This window comes from Hippichthys cyanospilos, chromosome 18 (assembly GCF_059441005.1).
Source record: "Hippichthys cyanospilos isolate Australia breed blue-spotted pipefish chromosome 18, RoL_Hcya_1.0, whole genome shotgun sequence".
Classification (NCBI taxonomy): Eukaryota; Metazoa; Chordata; class Actinopteri; order Syngnathiformes; family Syngnathidae; genus Hippichthys; species Hippichthys cyanospilos.
Window position 1 is genome coordinate 10,043,225 of NC_142386.1, and position 23,496 is coordinate 10,066,720.

The 23,496-nt window shown below is 37.9% G+C and overlaps 1 protein-coding gene across 1 annotated transcript in view; it reads left to right on the forward strand.

The window, feature by feature from the left end:
- Positions 1 to 23,496, forward strand: part of nlgn2b (neuroligin 2b) — a 73,163-nt gene that overhangs the window by 15,357 nt on the left and 34,310 nt on the right. The window contains exon 2 of the mRNA XM_088440695.1: positions 8,543 to 9,270. Within this exon, the coding sequence (XP_088296821.1) occupies positions 8,763 to 9,270 (508 nt within the window). The 5' untranslated portion in view covers positions 8,543 to 8,762. The remainder of the gene's footprint in view (positions 1 to 8,542; positions 9,271 to 23,496) is intronic.

Genomic DNA, 23,496 nt, shown 5'->3' on the forward strand with positions numbered 1-23,496 from the left:
GACATCACTTGTATTGGATCGATATCAATGAAAAATAGGCTGATATTGGAAGTCGCCTCAAATACACTTAGTTTGGTCCAGTTGCTGTCACGTTAAGAGTTCAAGTCTCCTCCGAATGGCGCAGAAGGGAATATTGCGCCCATGGGCGACTTCATAAACAATGCACTTTAGTTTTCTCACTGTGGTTTATTTCAACAAGGGGTTGAACGAGGCTGTGCACAAATTCCGAAATGTGTCCACAAATAAATAAATAACAGTGTGTTTGAAAAATTGATACTTCTGGGTCAAGTTTTCACAAGCATGTGCACCATTTGATATCATAATCAGGTGGACTCAATAAACATTGGATTATAGCCAACCAGCAGGACCTCCATGGCTTGTTGGTCAGTCTGGCAGGCGCTGGCAGCAGATGCAATGTAAACAAAAGTGGAATAGCTATTGCTAGCAACTTGGCCGACCAACGGCGGATCTCCGTGACTTTTTATCAGGTTTGGTAGACGGCGGAGGCAAAGTAAACAAAAGCTATGCCGAGTGGCTATGAGTTAGCTAACCAACAGGACCTCCGTCATTTTTTGGCGGCTTTGGTAGGTGGCGGAAATAATGTATAAAAAAGTTATTCTGAATTATGACTACAAGTAAGCCGAGCAACAGGACCTCTGTCGATTTTTATTATGTTTGGTCGGCGGCAGAAGCAACGTAAAGAAAAGCTATGCCAAGTGATCAAATTTACGAATACATTAGGTACCGATATGCATTTGAGCATTTGGTCAGAAAGTATCAAAATCATGCTTAGGATCATGGGTTGAAGTGTTTTATTCTTTTGAGCTGCATCATCTTACAAAAACTATTGGTTTTCTGTATCTTTATTGGTATGGAGAAGCGTGAGGTTATCAGTTAAAAGAAAAAAGAAAAAGCAGTTATCGTGCATCTCGAACAAAATACATTGTTTCCTTATCATGTGCTCTACTGGTATTATAAGGGCATATAAATGGATGTAAAATGATTATGTTGGTGGATGTAAAGGTCTAAGTGATGTTACCCGGTTTGCTTTTAACAAAGAACAGTAGACTTCACTGACACGAATGCCAATGAGAGTGTTGCTAATTTGCTTTGGTTTCTGCCCCTTCCTGAGCAGCAGCACACTTTTGCACAACCTGATCCTCAGTTGGATGTCAGTCACGAATCATATTGCCGTCAATGACGTGAAAAATGTACATGTATAAATTTAGTGACTGCTAAATATAGATACACCTGCACAATTTGATAAATTCCAACAAATTGGGTTATTTAAAAAAAAATCAGAATGGGACTCATAGTAAATGGAGGGTTGACGAGCTTGAAAATAAAAAAAAAAACTGCACTAGTGGATTTTTTCCTTTTATCATTTGAGCCACAATAGTGCCACAAAGTGCATGCTTCTGGTTACGGATATTGCCTTGAGCTATAACATGGTTGGAAATACAAACCACATATGATGCTCGACCATATATTTTTTTTCTCTTTAGTTAACAATTTAACCTTGAGAGAGGTCTGCATTCTGCAAAGTGCTATTATAGTTAACTTTGTAAAGGCTTTGACTTCTCTACTGGGTCTCAGTGGATTCACATAATGTTGTGGGCACCGAGTGTTCTTTGTCCTTTTTGACCTCCAAGGCGTCGGTCCAATGGGAAAGGACTGCGCTGAGTATGTCAGTGCATCTCCGTGCCTCAATCCTGAGATTAGATCAAGCATGGTGCAATTTTGAGAGGTGATTGTGGGGCTCTGGCTCAGCGTTGCCACATTGCAACAGTCGCCCGCAAAGTAGGCCAAAGCAGTGTCAAGGCACATCGCTACATACAGACTTCTCAATTTCCAATCAGAGATCCTAAGACTCTTTTTGACTTTTCTTTAGTCTACACTAGAGAATAAAAGCTGATTGCAGTTTTGCTCGAGGGGCTTAGCATTGAACATGCCTGCCTGAGGAACGTAAGCTAGTTAATTCAATGTCATCCTGTAAATCTCCTTTTAAATTGCACCCCTCTAGACATGCGGTTATAACTGCCTTTATCTCCTCGTTGTTTCTCACTTTTTTTTCCTTCTCCATTTTAATGCCATGTGTGAAAAAAGATTACCATCTCCATCATAATCATTATTTTACATATGGGACAACATTGAGAATCAAACGTTATCGTCATCATGGCTGGACTCACTGGGCTGTGTTATGTAGCCCTCAAAATGCCTTCAAGCTTTCAGGCAAGTCACACAAACTACAAATGTTGTGACGGACAAGTAACGAAACTAATAATTTGTATACGGTTCTTTGCTAATTAGTGTGACATCACATTTTGCACGGCTACAGACGCACACACTCGTCTTGGTCACCATAAACCTCATTAGCACATTAATGCTTGCCTCACGCCAAAAGATAGGGATAATTATGGGTCCGACTGCGCGTGTGTGCCTGACTTGAGGCTTCTCACGAGTGACTATTTACATAAATGATCCTGGAGTGAGTCCTGTATCTAATGAGCACATTCTTTTTTCCAACTCACCTCTCGCTTCCACTGCAAAATGGATCAGCAACTTAGGTCCCACTGCATTCAAGTTGAATCAAATACGTGCCATCACTGCCCAATAAAAAGCACTAGTATTTCCCTATTGCTTTTAATACACTGAAAAACACACAAGCACACACACACCTATACACACAAACACATACACACATGTATATATATATATATATTTATATATATATATATATATATATATATATATATATATATATATATATATATATATATATATATATATATATATATATATATATATAAAATCCTTTGACATTTGTAATTAATATTATGTGACGTTAATGTCACAATAGGAAGACTTTCAAATTATGCAGTTTCTTTTCTACTCACTGTCAAAGATGTTTGTGGTTGAGGTCAGGGCTCTAGAGGTCTTTACCAGAGCAAACGCTTTATTCATACAAAGTGCAAAGCGTGCTGTTTTCTCGCTTTTCTAAATAATTCAGTGGGAAATGTGTCTCAATAGAGTTGTGTGCCGGTGCTTTTGCATGTAAAGTTTTCACCACATGTTTTTCCCCCTGTTGAATACTTTAAGTTTTTAAATATGGCTGTTGGTTTTTGTAGTCGGTATGCAACGGCCTTCACCACAGTGTTGACTCATTGTTTTCAAAACCTCAGCTTGACAGATAATATTGCAATATAACTCCAGTATCCTCTTGGTAGGGTTAAGCAGGGATCACATTAATATATGTTTAAAAGGTAAATTAATCAAGTCTGCCAAATCTTTGCCTATTAGTCCCTGCAGCACTCCGCTTGTCTTCAAGGACTTCAGTCTTCAGTTAAGTAATACTGCAAGATTTATAACAGAATTGATGCCAGAACTTTGTGTATGTTGGCCTAAATCTTCTTCTCTTCTTCTTCTGCTTCTCAGCTTCTTTTTGCAAAGCTCCACTAGGAAAGAGAAAACATTTGATGCCCCCCCCCACTCACTGCAGTGACTATAAATGAGATAATTATCTATAAAAATTCTATTAGTATATCTAACCTTGTATCCTTTTTAACAAAATAATGCCCCACTGTTTGAGACGGATTGGCCTAAATAACCTAACAGGCAATTATCTAATAAAATAGCTACTCCATATTTATCCGTTAAAAAAAAAAAAAAAAAAAAATGCCTATGCCTTCGTACATGGGCCCAAAGGAAAACTAAAGAGGACTTAATATGGGAGTTGTATTTTAAATTAATGCATCTATAATGTATGAAACATCAATGGTGAAATTAATTATCCAGCTAAATCTTTCCGAATGCGTGCAAACCATTCTACATATTGCTAAATTGGAAAGAGAGCCCTTTCGCCCCATCAAATAGGAAAGTAAAGTGTACTCTAATTCCTTATACAAAAACAGCAAATTTGTTCAACCATTGACATTGCTTTGTGAAAGACAAATGCATTTTCAAGATTCCGGGTGATAATTTGGAAAATTCATTAAAAAAAAAAAAAAAAAAACTAAATAAATAATAAATAAAAAAAAACTGATACATAAATATTGACTGACCAAAACTTTAGATTTTTTTTTAAATACCATGTTTTTATTATAATGTAATAATACATTAACAGAGTAAAAACATTTAGCACAGAAAAAAAGAATCATTTAGATCACTTTAAATATAAACCATAATAATTATATATAAATATATATATATATATATATATATATATATAGATAGATAGATAGATAGTCACTAGTCTGACTTAAAAAGGAAGAAAACTAGCAATGTAAACCTTGCAATCACCTTGCTGCAAGAACGAAACCGTTATATAGCGAAGGACCACAATTTTGGAGTTGCAAAAAGTTTGGCACAAAAACCCCACTTCTGACTCATTTACATAATTTTAAATACAAAACAAAATTTTGGAAAAAGGAAAACTGCTACACACGTGACTTTAAATGACATAGCTGACTAAAACCAGGAGAAAGTACAACACTTTATTTGAGGGTGTGGGTAACACTGTAGACTACATTTGCCATATTTATCATAAGTAAAGCGCAGGCACAGCTCTCCTGCTGTCGTGCTGCTCTTGCACCTGCCTTAAAAGCTTCTTCAAACATGAAGCCATTTTATGATGTTGTCAATTTTAAAAGCAGTAGCCCACGTCAAATAGGACTGTAAAATATTAGGACCACATGTCCTGTTGCTTCACCGATGACTCACACAGTTGGACAACAGAGAAATTTTAAGATGCAGCCTTTGAGAATATAAAATATAAGGTCATGCTGCACTTCTTCATTTTCTCTTCGTTTCTATTTTCGTAGCTCCCAGCCTATCTTGACCAAAATCGGAGGGAGCTTCACTGTCTAATACGAGTCTCTGTGGCTGAGCCGACATATAGAGGATGACAAGTCTAATCTTAGCCCCAATATAGTAGATGCTATCCTGCTAGCCTCTCACTACCTCAACACGATGACTTATTAATCTCTCTTGGACAAGTAAATGATTCAAGAGCGCAAAATGTGTGCATTTAAGACTTATACACATATACATGAATGGCTATTTTAATATTACTAATGTGTTTTTGTTTTCTACAATGATTCAAAGTGTTTTGCACTGGCTGTTGTCATATCTCATTGATATCTCAGGTCATTGATGATTAGCATATTTTACTAAACCATGCTTTATTTTTTAAGGCTTATACTGTGTAAATCGTTTGTTGATTTTCTTTAAACAGTATACAAGTATATGTAGTAAATATACAAGTTATTTAAATAGAAACATTGCCCCATCTTGTAATCGGATCAGTGAGCGGTTATTTTTAAACTTGCTAATCAGTGATTGCATTTGCGACCCACATGTTTTTTGTTTTTTTTTTTTTTTTTTTTTTTTTATTAATCGGTCAAATAACTGTGGTCAGTGCATTATTCTTCACCTATGCTATTAATTACAGTATACCATTGATGGAGCGTGAGGGAAGAAAGACACATTGTTTGTTTCAAGGAAAGAAAAGATTCAAACATACTGTCTTATTTATCCAGCATATTCTAATAGATCATATTATCAGCACGGTAATAGGGTTATCGGAAACCTAACTTAATAGGTTAGGCATTCACTTGGGGACTTGTTGAGCTGTTTATCATCCATTTTTTTTTTTTAGAGGAACGCAACATCTGTCCTGTCAAGACTCCCAAGGCAAGCATTTCACATGACATGCCCATTGTCAAAGTTTTTCCAAACTCCTTAGGCTGTTCCATTTAAACACAGCCATAAAAGTGTCCCAGTCACTGGGAGATGTTATCTTCTCATGCAGCTTAGATGACAGCCTCGACATTTATATAAAGCAGTACCAGAGAATCTTAAATCAGCCAGGTGATTTGGGTGTCCGCTTATTCCATTTAATGTGCAAAGATGGACGTTTAGTGCCAGTTCAGCCCACAGATGTTGAACGTTAACAGATGTTAGAAATGTAAGGTGATTCCAAGTCACCACATGTAAAAGGTTGGGATAGTAATTTACTTTGGCAGCATGTAGTTAGCTCGTGTTTACATCCCACTGGAATTATTAGAAATTTTCTGACCTTGATTAATACTTTATTTCTTCTGTAACTTGACTAAATGTTGCAGTAGACATTATTATCCATCCATCCATTTTCGATATCACATATCTTCACTAGGATCACAGGCTTGCTGATGCCTATCCCAGCTGTTTATGGGCAGAATGCCAGGGACACCCTGAACTGTTTGCCAGGCAATTGCAGGGCACACAGGGACGAACAAGCATTCACTCATCCAATCGCATCTAAGGACAATTTAGAATGTCCAAAACACCGGCCATGCATGTTTTCGGAGAGTGGGAGTAAGCCGGAGTGCGTGGAGAGAACCCACGCCGGCTCGTAGAGAACATAAAAACCCCACACAGGATGGCCGGAGCCAGCTGAAATTGAACTTGGATCCATTAACTGTGAGGCGAACATGCTAAACACTCTTCCACCAATATAATATATCATCGTAATGAGAGCTTTCTAATTTTAAATAAATGCATAAAGTTACTGGAATCTTACTTTTGTTGCACTAGAATTTTATTCATTTATTTATTTTTTGGTGACTGGATTTCTAACCAGGAAGTGAAATGGCTTGTTGACTAAAACCCACCTTTCATCGTGAGGCTGCCGAACCCCCACACACCCACCTCACAGTTCTGGTACCTGAGCTCAAATTGCTCCGGCCTTCCTGTGTGGAGTTTGCATGTTCTCCCCGAGCCTGGGTGGTTTCTCTCCGGCCTTTTTGGCTTCCTCCCACACTCCAAAAACATGTATGGCAGGTGAATTGGACATACTAAATTGTCCTTTGGTGTGATTAGGTGCGTGAATGGTGTTTGTCTCTGTGTGACCTGCAATTGGCTGACAATCAGTTCAGGGTGTCCCCCGTCTACTGCCCCAAGTCAGCTGGGATAGGCACCAGCAAGCCTCTGACCTTTCAGAGGGTTAGAAAAGGCTTTTGAAAATGGATGGATGGATGGATGGATGGATGGATATATGTTTTGACGAATTTCACACCCTGGGTGTATGTGCAACAACATATTGTTACTCACGCCGCTGTGAGTTAACCGATTTTTTTTCCCAGACAGCTTGATTCTGGTTTTCCTAATGAGACAGATTTGCAGTCACCTCCCAAATTGGAGCCTCCTGTAGCGCTGCACAGCATCTTTGTGCTTTATTTCACTGCCATCCTCCTTGTGTGCGGCATGGCACAGAAAGAGTGGAAACTGTGAGGTTGAACAGGATGGAGGTATGATGTGGCGTTCATCCAAATGCGAGTACCACATAAAGCCTTTATCACACCTAAACTGCTCTGTCACCAAAGCCAGAGTGAGATAAGCACTGCCCATTCGTCTGTAATAATGTGAAAGCAAGAACCAACTGAACTGAGTTGTGAGGAAAATGCAATGACATGGGTCGGATCCATGAATGTGAGCTTTGAAATGCTACATTTATATGCATTTATTTATTCATCTTATTTATTTTTTTCTGACTGGCTGGCAGCCAGTCCAGGGTGTACCTTGCCTCTCCCCCAGAGTAGCAGCATACTCCAGCACGGCTACGACCCAAGTAAAAATAATCAGTATTATATGTTGGATGGATGGATTTTTATTTTCTGTGGGTTGGAGTTAGTACTAAACAAACTGCTCTAAAGAATGTCATCATTAAGATTTTAATTGTATTGCAACTGATCAGGTTATTAAAACAAGTCTTCAATTAGTCATTTCTCCCCCTCATCATTTTGGCGACTAAAACCATATTAGTATTCATCTTCATCAGTAAAGTGACTCCTGTACTTTCCATCTTGCCTCATTAGCACATTGGAACTTGTTAGGGTATTTTTAGTACAGTGAAACCTGTGGCTGTCAGCTCATCTAAGGTTAAAGATCATTTACTGGGATGCATGCCGTTATTCGATAAATGGATTCTTTTGGGACCAAAATGACCCCGTGGAAAATAAAATGCAAGTAGAATAAATCTGTTTCAGGGTCAAACTGTAGCCATGATAGGACAAAGATTAAACACACATTGAGTCAGACAACATTTCACACTCACATTCACACCATCACTGAGTGGTGCTGCCTGTTTGCTTGTCAGCCGTGTGAACAACTCTCCCTGCTGTGACACAACTGTTAACACTGAAATATCAAAATATGAATTACTTTCTATGCTCATTATTGCGTATGTTTTGTTATAAAACTCACTATCCAGTCTATTTTTTGTATTCTAAAAAGTAAAAGAAAAAATGCTCTTTACAAGATTACACTTTACAATGACATTGAGTGCAAATGCTTCTTTACTAATTTAACCAAACTTGTTTCATGTCGATGTATACATGGGTACTAATATGAACAAAGGACGACAAATTGGCAAATATTTTTGGTTAAAAATGTTGTTTTTCCGACAATGACTCACTTCTTTTACTTTGTTCTTTCACTTCCTTTGTTTACTCATGTTTGCCACCCATCAAAATCGCTGACTCCTTCATCCGATATTGTCTTGTAGGTGTAATCGGTTTCCTGACTCCAGCTTTGGACCCATCAAGAGACCCAGAGAGAAAGACAGATGAGCCTGCAGGTTCAAACTGAGAATGCTCCCAAAACCACCACGGCACCATGTCACCCGAGGAAAACGATTAACACATCCCCTTCCAAAAATCCCATTTTTGCCTTTACTCTCCCCTATGACTGTGAATCTGTGATCATCAAGCTGATGTCTCATTAAGATGACTAAAGGAGCTTTTATTTTGGACATGTTGTTTTTCCCGCTCAATGCTGCCAGCCACCAAGGCTTTGGTGGAAAACGTATGCCTCAAAGGAATGCTAACCCCTGTCTGATGTGGCTGGTGGGGCTCATACTACACCTGACCTTGTCCACGTGTCAGCGAGTTGACAAAAACCCAATAGTATCCACAGGCTACGGAAAGATACGTGGCGTCAGAAAGGAGCTCAACAATGAGATCTTGGGCCCCGTGGAACAATTCTTGGGAGTACCCTACGCCACGGCGCCCATCGGCGAACGCCGCTTCCAGCCTCCCGAGGCGCCGGGCTCCTGGCAGGAGATCCGTAACGCCACCCAATTTGCGCCTGTGTGTCCCCAAAACGTGCACGGGGTGTTACCTGAGATCATGCTCCCTGTCTGGTTCACAGACAATCTGGATGCTGCAGCCACCTATGTTCAGAACCAGAGCGAGGACTGCCTTTATCTCAACATCTACGTACCTACAGAAGATGGTGAGTGAGAACCACAAAATTGGCTTTATTTTTGTAAATCTAAACTCTGATAGGTAGGCTGGCTGGCGGAAATTTCAGAGATAAGCACAGGGATCTGCAAGCTGGAGGCTTGCGCTACTCGGAGAGTGGTCATGACACTGTCTCTTCTCATTCCTTCTTGCAAGGGAGACGGAAATATAATGATGATTCTCTGGAACATTGATCAGTCAGGCACATAAGCTGAGTTTTGACGCACAAAATAATATTTTTATATCAGACGTCTCCTTACTTAAAATAATCAACCATAAAGGGATGAGTTAGAAGGCGGAAGTCAGTTAGCTGTCAGCAGCTAACAGCAGCTCACGTTTTCTCAGGTTGTTACGGTTTGAGAACTCGAAAAGGTATTTCATTTAACTTGTTTATTACTTGCGGTCTTTTAGCATAAACGCACAATTATAAACTTGGTGTAACACGGATGGTCTGCAACTTCGGGCATTTATGGTAAAATTAACTTGAGCCATATCAAGAAGAAAAGGAATAGCATTTACTTCGAAGGGCATTCAATGTTACCTTGGCGAGGCGTTCGTATATATATATATATATATATATATATATATATATATATATATATATATATATATATATATATATATATATATATATATATATATATATATATATATATATATATATATAAATATAAATATATATATATATATATATATATATATATATATATATATATATATATATATATATATATAAATATACAATTTAGCCTTGTACTTGACTGCAAAATTGCTCAAATCAAGCCCAAGCTGTAGTTAAGCGTCAGGTGTCATGACTTGCCACTGTTCCACCCACAGAACAACGCTCTTCTTTTTTGTTTGTTTTTTAGTGCAGACAAACGAGCATATAAAATGAGCCCGAGCCTGTCAAAATTCTTCTTCGAATTTTGAATAAAGAAAATAAATAAATAAATGCAGACGTCCCTGTCTCTGTTAGTCGGCCCAATCGATCGTGCCTCTTTGCATCAAAAGAGAAGCGATGTTTGTAGAGAGAGACTCAGTCAGCCCTTTCAAGCGCGCACGAAAAGTCTGCACTTTATTCGCTGTTCTTAAATGTCACATTTGTATTAAATACACCAGTATGCCCTTGGAGAGGTGTCATTTCGATAAGTTAGTCAGGATTTTATTTTCAGGGGAAAAGACATCCTATTTTGCAGCACAAATAAACCCTAGGTTGTTACTGTAATCCCCTGTGCTATGTTCTTGCCAATCACTTTTAGGCATTAAGATAAATGCTTTTTTTAAGATTCTAAAGCACAGTCTGGATCTGCTCCGTGTTAATATATCTTAGCACTATAGCAAGTTGGACGCTTAATATTCAGTTTAATTAATTTAAGGTTTGAATCAATGAGCACATAATGCACAGCATTAAATGAAGGCAAAATCATGTTTGGTGCAAAGTGAACCACACAATTCATTTATAAATATCAATTAATTTATAAATATATGCGGCTCAGATTAAATTGTTGACATTGTAAGTGACGAATTTAAAATGTGTTTAAGATTGCAGCCTCGTAGGTGACCGGTCATCAGACAAGAAGAGGAGCTGCTGAATGCTTTATTTCTTTTTAGGTGACTTTATAGTTATGATGTTATAAACAATGTACTGAATATCATGATATTATCAAAGGGTTTTACGACACACATCTGGCATTTCACACTGACTTTCAACTTGTGTGTCTCGACCTGATTCACAGAACTGTAAAACACAAACATTTATTTTTATGTTTCGGTCTATTTTCAGATGAGAAAATGATCCAAATCTTATATTGATCCCTTCTCTGTGTTGGGCTGAGCTCAATCTCTGTGGAATACACTCGACTTCTTAATTTGAATTTTCTTTTCCACTGAGTAGCTCTCATAACAAATATATTTAAATTGTATGCAGTGTAATAACTGTGCTTGACTGAAGGGTTACCACATCAGTACTTTCCTCCATATTAGTTCTTAATAAGGTCAGAAGGAAGTGATAATTAAGGCTGCTAAGATTAGTGTGAGCTAGGTGAGTGGAGAATACAAATAGAATATAAGACCAAACAGAACCTTGTTTTGGCCTCTCGGGGTAAAATTAAGAAGCAAAAAAAAAGAAAGGAAAAAATAGCATCATGCAAAACCTGGTTGTCTTAATTGGCTCATTGTTTGTTATTTAATTAATTGGCAGGTAAAAGAACATGATCAAAGTACAACTTTGGAAGTTGTGTTAATGAGTACACTCGACTAACGGTAAAATGTTAAAAAGAAGAACAACAAAAAATAAACAATTCTCCTCACCTTAGAATTGCTGTGAAGGCTCTGCATACAGTTTAATCTTAGCTTTAATGTGGCTACCAATAAAGTATGTTTTAATTGTTTATTACTATCCTGTTATTCTATCAATGAACATATATGACATTTAAGTGTAAAAAAAATGATTTAAACTATACATCATGAGATCGTCACAAGAAGTAAGAAAATACAAAAATATTTAGATATTGATTTGTATTTCATGATACATATTAGAGATGTGTATCTCTCTGCGTAAGACAATTCGATACGTGGCGTCCCAAATGATTGAAGGACAATTCCTTTTGACAGTGGAACGATTGGATTTTGTGCAACACAGTGTGATTACAATCCAATTCCATATGGTCTGGTTTAGTTTGAGATGGTTGGATGCAATGACCTTTTTTTCTTGTTTTCATTTCACAACCAATTGAGTGAACTTTCCAAGACTGTAAATATACTCCTAAGGTATCCAATATATCTCCACCAAAAGTCAATATTTCTAAGTGAAATGGTCGATGCACCTTCTCAATTCAACAATTACTTTCCGTACATACGGAAAGTCAGAACATCTGGTTAAGTTATATTTTGAAAATTGTTTCAATGAGAACACCCAAGAAAAAAAAAATGTTTATAACCATCAGCCAGATTTGGTCATTCAGTTTAACTTTTGCATTTGACAGGAACGCAATCACATTAAATGTTTAAAGAAAGCAATTAAAACAGTCAAAACAAAATATTATTCTTGATTTGATGGCTTCACATTAATTCCAGGATTTTGTATATTTTAATATTTGATTAATATTTTAATATGAATATTGTTTTTTTTCTGTAAAAATTGTAAAAGTAGACCTAATTCTGCATCTTTTTTTAACATTAACAAAAAAAAAGCAGTATAATTCAACTTTCGAAAACTATATATATATATATATATATATATATATATATATATATATATATATATATATATATATATATATATATATATATATATATATATATATATATATACACACACACACACACGCACACACGCACACACACTGGAGCAAGATTTTTCACACGATACTGTATAATAGACATGTTAAATTAATCTTTTATCAGTCATTCCGAACTGAATATATTGGGTAAAATGTTGATATTGCTTTTGAATGGATCACATTAGGTTGTAATTTGTGCACTGCGTGCTCTTTTTCACTAATAACAATAACTGGTGATGCAGAATGCGGGATGCTATTCCCAAGGCAATAGGTGTACAAATGAGAGAGACAGCTTTACATGCGGCCCTTCTGCTTGTCAGAATCTGTCACTTACAGTCAGGGGTCACCACTTACAACGATGATGTATTCCCAGAGGATGTGTTTTATCTTGTGCACAAAACGACAGATACAGCTCAGAGGAAAATAATTCAAATATGTTTGCTTCTTTCCGTATGTAACCGCCACGATCCCTCCATTTGTTTATTTTGCCCAAGGCAGACATGTCGTTAGCTATGCCGATTTGTTGCAAATTCTTTCATGCATGGGCGAATCTGACACATGATGCTGCCTGGAACTGCTTGGGAAGCACATCACACGCCTCTGACACAAGGTGCAACTGATGACGACATGGAACAGTTGGTTATTAATTACGTCCAACCATATGCCACCCTTTTTGCGCTTTATTCATTTCAATTCATGGAAAGTGAACAGGTTGAGCGGCCGGGTTTGGCTCTGACTCCATTCGGGCTGGTCTTGCCAAGACGTACGCTCACTTGCGCAAGCCAGTGAGATCAAAATAAGAGCTATCTTGAAAATCCTTTGACGTCGTTGGTTATTCTAAACTAGTTTGTTGGTGTGTTTAAAGGTTTCGACAGAGCAGATGGAGGTGCTCTCTCTTTGCCATTTAAATGATACTGATTTGAATGGTGCGTCTCTCGATCTGTGTAGCGTATGGTGGTTCTCTCCATGCTTGCGTAAGATTTTTTCCCAGCTCCTCAGGGATGGTTTTAACCCTTGTGCCGTATTTTGTCCAATCCTTAGATCTTTACATCAAAGGCATTTCACATCAAAGGGAATGCATTGAAAGAAGACATTAGGGAGTTGAAATTTCACCCAGATGGTGACGTGTGAAGTTCAATGTGGCACGACCACTTAGTTATCACGACGACGGGAGTGTGCCTAAAATAATGCGAGAATGATCAGGAAGAAAATAAATCAATTAAAATACTGCACAGAATTTTTTATTTTACACACACATAACAGGTGCCATATTTTACCCACCATAAGGCGCATCGGGTAATAGGGCGCAGTCTTATTGCAAGTACATTTCACATGATAGTGACTGTAGTAGAAGTTTATTTCACAGCATACTTGCAAATCTATTATGATCATCGGCATTAGAATTGGAGAGGGCGGCAATTTCGCAATCAAATGTCGGGTTTGCTGTCATTGTTAAAGTCCGGCTCATTGTTCGCCGTCATCCACTGCTACCATGCCGCTCGCAACTTCACTTTGAATGTCCTGTTTACAGTGATGTCCAACAGTTGGGAGTTATTTTGTTTTTTTCCCCGCAGAAATTTTGTTTCGTCCTATTAACTTGGTGCAGTTATTTTTCTTGTCGCCTCTACTTGTAAACCGTAGATTTGTTGATACATAATTCTTTTGCAGCTGCTCTATTCCCATGTACAACCCCCTCAGTGATTAGTTTAAACTGTGCCTGGTGAGCATGTTTCTTCGTTAATGCCATTTTCTGGCCTCCTCAGACAAATAAATGCTGTGTCGCACACATACCTTTGTACAACTCAGGGGTCGGCAACATGCGGCTCCGGAATCACATGTGGCTCTTTCATCCTTATGGTGCGACTCTCCGTGGTTTGGGAAAATAAATAATGCCTGGTTCAGATGAAATACGTGAACGGCGTAGCAAGCGACACATTTGGGCGTGATTGGGTGATAGGACGACATCTATAGGAAGTGATTGGTGTGACAGGACAGAAAACGTGATGCAAGACATCCAGTCAATCTCGGGAAGGTAAAAACAGGAAACGGAAATGTAGCGCCTTCCTGATTAAAAGCACAAACGTCAGCTGTATATAAAAATCTGGTGGCGTGTTGATCCATTGGAGGGAGTGACATTTATTGGTATAATGTATCAAATACAATGAAATCTAAAGATACGTTCACTTCTGTACAGGTTTTTTCCATCATATTCCAAAAATTACTTAGCATATAAAAGACAAACACAAGTAAATTAAAAAAAAGAAAGCAAAATTTGAAACCTCAACATTTCCAAATTATGAGGCATACTGTTGATTTTTGATCAAATGTAAGTAATTTAAGCCTTTCTTATTGAGGTTGCTTATCAACCTCAAGGAGTTGAGCCAGAATGGAAGTATATTAAGTGTTGGTGTGGATGTGATGCCATGTTATTTTTCTAGTGATTAATTCACAACAGAATCACTGCTGGCTGCAGCCAAGAAACTTATTGTTTTTCCCTATCCCAAAATGTAACTTTAAATCATCTTTCAAGTACCAAGAAGAAGGAATAAAAAAATGTCTTTTTTCTCGACAGCCTTCTAGAAAGTTTATTAGGTCACTTGTCAGTAATGTAGTCCAAGCAATGAGCAGTGGATTTCATGCTGCATGCTTGTTGCATGCTTGCTCTGTGTGGGAGCTAGTTCCAGGAGTTCTAACCCAAGTTGCGTGTTAAAATTCATACGCTACTTGAATCAAATTGACTTCCAAATCAGGCCTGCGTGGCTTGGTTTCCAAATGGCTTCATTTCCAGAAAAAGTTGGCACGTGTCCAATCGCACAACAATTAGCTGTTTCTTTGTCATACTCAGAAATTTCTTCAGAGATCACATTCTGGGTGCTATTTTTTGCACAAAATAAGTCTCTTTTCTCTCTGCATCTGTTCCCCCTCATCCTGATCTGGAAGCAGCCCCTCGCCTCTCCTCCATCTTTATGCAGATGGCGGCAGAATGGGTCACTGTTCGGAATGCAAATGAACCCGATGCCCTTCTCCGACTGGCCTATAGCTGTATTGCGCTGCCAATAACCATGAGCAAAGATTGGAACCGTGTGTGAAATCTAGTATGTTTGTGACATGCTCAGACTCTGGAAGAACACCTGTACACTCTGTGAACGTCTACCTGGTTCACTTCTTCGGATTTTCACTCGCGTGAATAGTAACTGGGCGGATCCAGCCGCTGTGATGTTCCTGATTATAATTGGTCACAGTCCTAATCTTTTATGACAGGCTGTTATGACTGAAGTGGGACATCAGAGCAGGAGAGCAGCTGGCCAGAAATTCATTAGAAGAAGATGAAGAAGAATGTGTATATTTGCAAAGATTGCACCGAAGAGGGCATAAAGTCTTCTGGAGAGACGAGATATTTTCTGTTTGATTGCAATGGAAGCGCACACAAAGATAATTAGGAAGCCATCCATTTGCTGCTGCTTTACATCCACCAGTTTCCTTTTAATCTCTAAAATACGAACTTAAAACATTTTTACTGACTACAAGTTAAAAACAAGTGTACTCATAGTTCATTTTGTTGTAGTTTACTTGTAAATTGGAGTAAGGCTAGGCAGTTATGGAAAAAGAAAAATGTTTTATTCTTAAAGGGATAGTGCGTAAGATTTAGACCGTTTTTCATTACGGACAGAAGGAGGTGCTGCAGGTGCTGCATTTACCATTGTCAGTAGCTATAACAAATATGGCCGCCTCCGGAGAAGTGCCAATCCCCTTGCAAAATAATTTAATGAGAACGAGAACGATGGTTATATTTAAAACGTACTGTTGATCATTTCGAATTTTTGAAATTTACAATCATTTAACTTATTCCTTTTTAATGAAAAACGGTCTAAATCTTACACACTGTCCCTTTAAGGAAAACAAGATTAATAAACATGCTTATTTATTGATTTTAAAATGTATAAAAAGTTATTTATCATATTTTATCTACCAAAACGAAACTTATTGAAAATGTCCATGCATATGTTTGTATATGCATTTACTTATATTAAAAAAAAAAAAAAAAAATATATATATATATATATATATATATATATATATATATATATATATATATATATATATATATATATATATATATATATATATATATTTATTTATTTTAATCTTCAAATTTGCACAATGCAAAGGATGTAGGTCAAGTCACCCAGAAAGAAGAAAACTCTGTAACTGCCCACGTTATGCTTAATATCAATTGTGTCTTTTTTTTTTCCTTTTTACTTTAGCAGTGGGTGCTTCCACTTCTTAAATTGAAATATAATTCTTCTTCATGGTCAGCATGCCACTTCTCAAATTGGTGTCATTGATTTGCTCCATTTGAGTGCAGTAAGCTAATGAGTGGCTCTTTTGGTAACTGGAAATATTTTTCCCTTGGCCAACATTGATACAGTAAATGATGTAATCTGGCAGGAAACATTAAAGAAGAAAACAGTCACGTGTCATTCAATCCAGTAAATAACCAGGAATTTTAAAAAAAAAGGTTTTCATGGATTTTAACTAGCCTAAAGTGAACAAAATATTATCTGAGAGTACAATTAAATCCACATTGTTGAATGTAAAGTTATTAACCTCTGTCCAGTGTTTTGACCATTCTTAGGTTTTTTTTTTCTTCTGCATCATTCTCGCGGTATTTTAGCCAAAGGATTGCACACTCCTCGTAGTGTGATAATGTTGAAAATTGACATATTCTCACGATCTGGATGAAATTTCAGCTCCCTCGTATCTTCTTTCCATTTGATGTGAAATGCCTTGATGTAAAAATGAAACGATCGGGCAAAATACTTCACAAGGTTTAATTGAACGAAAAGGAAGGTGAACACCAAAGGCCACCATGGAGACCTGAGTTCAAGCCTCACAAAGCAGAAATTGAGTCGGCTTTCAAATGGTGTGACTTCAGAGTCCCTTTAGTAGTTCCACTGCACATGTTTAGCATCCTTTCAAACAAAACACTTACATCCAGTTCTCAATGGTGATTGTCCTCCCTCCACTACTTCTGCGACTTTCTTCCTGCAGTGTGTTGCGCAAGTGGGCAGCACCTTCTAGCTGCTTTCCTATTTCCTCAAGACACACCTCAACTAGAAGGCATAAGATCCTTCATTTTTATTGCTGCTAGAGCAGCCGTTTACAGTGCTGTGCTCTTTATTAAAACCATATTTCAAGGGTGGAATGGTAGAAGTGAGGAGGCTGGGGGTACAGTCGAAGAAATGGAGATCCGGGCCTGCATGAGCCGGGGGCAACTGGATGCAGGGGTTGCTGTGTCACACACCTTGTCAAACAGACAAGCCAACGTAGACATGACATACCGCAGCTTCATCCCATTTACTGCCGAGAGGAAACGGAGAGAGACACAAGACAGCTTGCACTGCGGCCACTAGCTCACTGAACCGAACAAAAACGCGACTGAATGAGAGATGACGCTACGTTAGGTCAAACAGCGCTGGGGAAAAGCCCAGCTAAATGCTCGTGTATTGGCCAGTGCATTCGCTGACCACTGGCTACTACATCATGTGACACATGTCGGCCTACCAGCAGGCTCTCCTTCTGGGGCATATGGGGTGAGATGCTTATGACCCAAAAAATTATGTTTGTTCTTATTATCCTTTCATGCGTTCAGTTTGTGTTCACTCACCAGTGGCCTCCTCTCAAAAGAACAATTTCATTTCTTGCAAAAAAAAAAATCCCTTGAGCGTGTCTTTTTGTCATTGCTTTTTGTACTGGCCAATTATCTCTGTGCAGACTTTGTTATTGTCTGATCACTCAGAAAGTTGAATATTCACATTACTGTTATGATACTCAGCAACAAAAAAATGTTTGACATTTTAATGATGGCAAATGGCAATGAGAGAACTCACATTGTTCAATGGAGTCTCAGTCTATTAAATAAAACGAAATATGTCTCGGCAGGAAGTTGGGGTAGCTTTGGAAGTTATATGTGACTGCAGCAACAAAAATCTGAAAATGTGATTCGCGGTCTCCAGATTTGACAAATCATCAGTGTATTTATCGTATTTTTGGATTATAAGGCATAAAGTACGGATTTTTTTTTAAACCCTTTGGTGGTATTTGTCCGTTTTGGGGACTTTTAAATATACTGTATGTTTTAGGGTGTTTTCTTAAACTGTATATTTTGAGTAGTGAAAGCACAACATCGCCACGAGTTCAAAGATTGACAAAACTGATGATAGAAAAGATAGGAAAGATGGCAAGATAAATATTTTTTTGTAGTCATGGTGATATATATCAGCCAGCACTATTTAAGGCTATCACCATAAAATATTATTTAATCGTATTATATCCGGGAAACAAATGACCAACTACCAACCTGCCAAATGCAAAACATTAATTTTGAAAAAAAAAAAAAAAAAAAAACATAAAAAAACGTTATTGTAGACATACAGAAATTGTATATATCCTGCTAGGGACAAATTAATAAGTGGATCTAAAATTGGCTCGACAAGCATGAGCATCAGATTCTTCTAAATTCTAATACCTAATCATCACACTACTTTCTATTCTCTCACCACATCAAACATTTCTCCAAGTGCTTCCATAGTGTTGACACAACGTGATACTGTCACAACATTAATAATCGCCCCCAGCGCAATGGCTTGATCATTTACACAGTGTGTCAGAATCAACTAAAGCTCGGTTAACCATAAAGTGCAGTGATGTGTAGCTAGCATGACCCTTCATATTCCATCTATCTACCTCTCCATTCATTTCATTTTCTCTCGCGCTTTTCCTGTTCAGCCTTACTCAGCTGACTTTGGGCTACCTAGTCAAAGGGCACATCAGGAGATGGAAACCAGATCAAAATATAAAGTAGGGTTTTTTTTTGTTACAGGGCTGTTTAGCGGATATTTTTAGAATCGAGGACTCTATCCATTATTCCATGGATTAACCCAGTGCTTCTCATATATAGTTTGCCAAGCCCTGCCATCATTTAAATAGTTGTCTAATTTGATAATTTCTTAGTTGTTGGTTAATTGATTAATTCTGACACCTCTAAAGGAGAAAATTTGGCAAAATATCTGACTCATTGTTTATTTTTTACATAACTGTGATGACTGAGAGGTTCACCAAACCACCTATTGTATTTTATTTTTGTATTCTTATATTGTATACACTCTTAGAATGGATAAAGGTGGAAACTAATATTATTACTATGTATAGTAATTATTATCTGGACTGAGGACTCTGAAATTAGAGACACAGTTATGCTCATTTGAGCCACCCACCATTTTTGCAAATTGAAAAGTGTACCTCACATAACATTCTATTTTTTTTCTCCCCCTGGCGTGTGAAGTCCTTTGGTTTTTGCTGTCAGTTAATTTTCAATGGCCCAGGAAGCTAAACAGACACAAATTTGTTGATCACCAGGTGGTTGTCAAATAGTCCATTGGAGCTCATTCAACCGTGCTTGTAAACATGTTTTATCTCGTTTGGAAAAAAAAAAAAAACGGTGGATGGGCTTTTTACTAATATTCCTCATCATATGTGAATGCTCTTGTGGACATAAAGCATAATTCAGTTTGATTATATAAAGGGTCTTGTAATGCTTACATAACCAACATTTCAAAAGGCCATTTGGTTAAATAACAAAATGTATTTCCTAGTCTCCGAACAATGTTTTTTTTTTTCTTCCACGATGAGCTCAGCCTTTGCCTGAATGCGGCGCTTGTCTAAAATGTTGTGAATTTGAATTTGTTATGAAGTGGACCCTCTCCCCGCATCCAATGCTGCTCCGTATAGACATTAGAAAATGAATGAAATCAGAGTCATTCCCATTAAGAAGTGAGGTGTGGTTTTAGAGTGGTGCTAAGTAGTGGAAAATTGCTGACAAGATGGACGACTAATGTGCCTTTCTATCCATTACCGGTCTGCCTACCTGGCTCTTCTCTATTAGCGGCGCAGCTCAGGACCAACTGTGCCTTCTCTCTCTATTGCACTAAGTACTATCTGGATCAAGCGCCTTCATGGTGGTTTAGGGGAGGATGCAGGAAATCCATTCAGCATTGATCTTTTTTTTTCCATTTAGAAGGAAGATAAACATTTTATGTCAGGAAGTCGGATTCATATAGACATATGGGTTGAAAATGCTGCATTGCGATGGCAGTGTTTGGAGCGCCTTTTTATCTGTTACTGTTTCTATATAAACCGGGAAGCTTTATTTGGATCTTAAGTGGGCATTTGTTCACAGTAAATCAAACTTCAATTCTCAGTTTACCGTGTCAAACTTGTCAGCGCACAATGAATCAAAGCGTTAAGCCAGCAGTGGCACAATGAGAACGACGGTGGGAACGTGCTGCCGGGCAGGTAGCTCAGCAACAGATGTCTAGGACCTTGTTAACATGCTTTGTGCACCATGTGTGGATTTAATGAGTGTGGGTTTGTGAATTAGAGAGTGCTTTAATGGCTTCCTTGAAGACTTGACTGTACAGATAGATAGTCACTCCCAAACAACAGCGGGCACAGCTGTAGCTGAGGGCGGATGGGGAACTCTATTGACAGAAACTAAGCAAAAGCAAATGAATGGGATCCTTATCAGGGAGGTCTTACAGGGGTTGACAGGCCAAGGTGTTGGTTGGTCACAATGATAAATGTGTGTTATTGGCTGTGTGCAACTGGCTTTACCGTTACCGTTCAGTGTGGGGCTCCTCTTTTGGACCTTGGAAACAGGCAGATTGTTGTATCTAGTCACCTGAAAGCCGCGTTTCGATTACTGTATTTCTCAGCGTACAAGTCCACCTTGCTTATAAGCCAACCCCCCCCCCCCCCCCCCCCCCCCCCCCCATCATCAATGTGGGTGAATTTTACAAAAACGCCAGTATAAGTCTACACATGGCTGTCCAATTAAAACAGGTGGCGTGTGTTTTTAAAATGATGGAATTGCAGTACTTTTAGACGCATTTCTTCATCATATATCAAATAACACACTGTTGTACATGCAAATGCTATAGCTAATGTTGCAACAAAAAAAAAGATTTGAAATTTCAATGCTTTATATTTTTACACCGTTGAATGTGAATGCATTTAAAATCCATCATCACTATATGACAAACCAAATAGCTCCTCCCATTTAAATTACGGATATCCTCTTCTTTCTGTTTGTCATTTGCGCAAACATCTTTGTTACTCTTCCACGGGTGGTCATTTTCGGACTGGTCTATTTTGTTTGAAATTGAGGTCTTTGGAGATGATTTGCTGGTCTACGCAGCCTCATTGTTGACAACAAAGCGGCAATTAGGCGACGCTTGATGCCCAATATGGGGCTTGAAAATGAGGATAAAAAAAACTCGAGTTGTACACGGAGAAATATGGTAAATTGTTAATTGTCTGTTAATTTATATACAGCATGCCACTATGCATCCTAGGGCTGTCACTATTGAATTTTTTTCATATTTATAAATGTTATGGGCAGGATTATTTTTTATTTTGATTCCTTTAGACATGAAGACTCAAGCCCAGTTCCTGTGATTTGGTACTGTAAATGTAGGTGACTAGAAGGACTTAAAGTAAAGCTTACCTTACTTTACTTAAAGCTTAATGTAAAGAAAAAAAGTGGTGGATTTTCTTGACCTGTTGAAATGCATTACAGTAGATGCCTGCCATTCTCTTTTTCCTGTGTGTGGAATTCAGACAGACGCTTGCTGAATTTGCATCATCAAAACATGTTTTCGAATATACAGTGTCAGTTTTAAATGTATTTTAGTCCAAAAATGAAATACATGAACAGGACCGCAAATTTTTGGTCACCAAAAAAATGTGTGCCTCCTTAATTAAACTAGCTGTTGATTTATTTGATAATTGACTGAATGTCTTTAATTTTGACAGCTCAAGCGCTTACGCGGACAAATGACATCAGAAATAGGCTTCTGTATATTTGTCTTCAGTGTTGTGTTTGGCAGTAGAGTATCATGCATCATGCTGAAACTTTAAATGCCTTGCAACGGCATCCTTAGGTGAACTTTAACATCACAGTTTTACTTCGGTGAACAGCCCCGCATGGAGGGGTCACGTGGCAGAGAATCTGAGGGTAAAACTTTACAGTCCGCAGCCAGATATGATGTATGGGATCGCATACAATTTTTTCGAGGGGCAGGGAGTCAAACATTGCCATCGCATAGACATCCGGTTTATTTTTTTGTTTTTATGTTTTTTAAATAAAACATGAGAATGGCAAACTGCAACATTTATGCATTGGTTGTTGGCACCTGACCACAAATCACCGAAATCAATCACTCAGAAGTGTTGCATCATGGGAAGAATAGAAAATATACAGTGCACCTCTTTGAAGATATGGTGAAAGTCTGGGAGAAAACTACCACTGTAATTAACATTTTTAGCAAATGACCAAAGCTTTATTCTGACGCATTTACAGCAGGAAGTCATGCAGAGGACAGCCACACTGGGACTTGGGTGTTTCTTCGCTTTAGGCAGCAAAGCAGCCCACTCAGTATGATACCTTATCCAATAGAAAATGTAGTACGACTGATTAAAGTCTGGACTCTGAACACACAAATTACTTAAAGAATTGACTACAAATTTGACCAAAGCAGACAAAGAGAGCCGCAGCACCAGGTGGTGCAGTGGCGCTCTCATAGGCTTTTCAAATTGCTGTCAACCATTTATTTTACACTAATTAATCTGATTTAGAAAAAAAAAAATCAGCACAGTGTTGTATAGCTTTTTCTTTCGGTTCAAATATTTAAGATATTAGTGTGTTAATGGTCCAGGATTGACATTTATTATCATTTGTAAATGTAATACGTATTCTTTTTCAGCATCATACTGTCCCGTTTGTCGAAAGTGCTTCAATAATCTTTAAATAAGAATTGACATTTTTTAGACACGTTGATGTATGTTCTTATTTTTTCAGTTTCAGACTAACGGGTAAC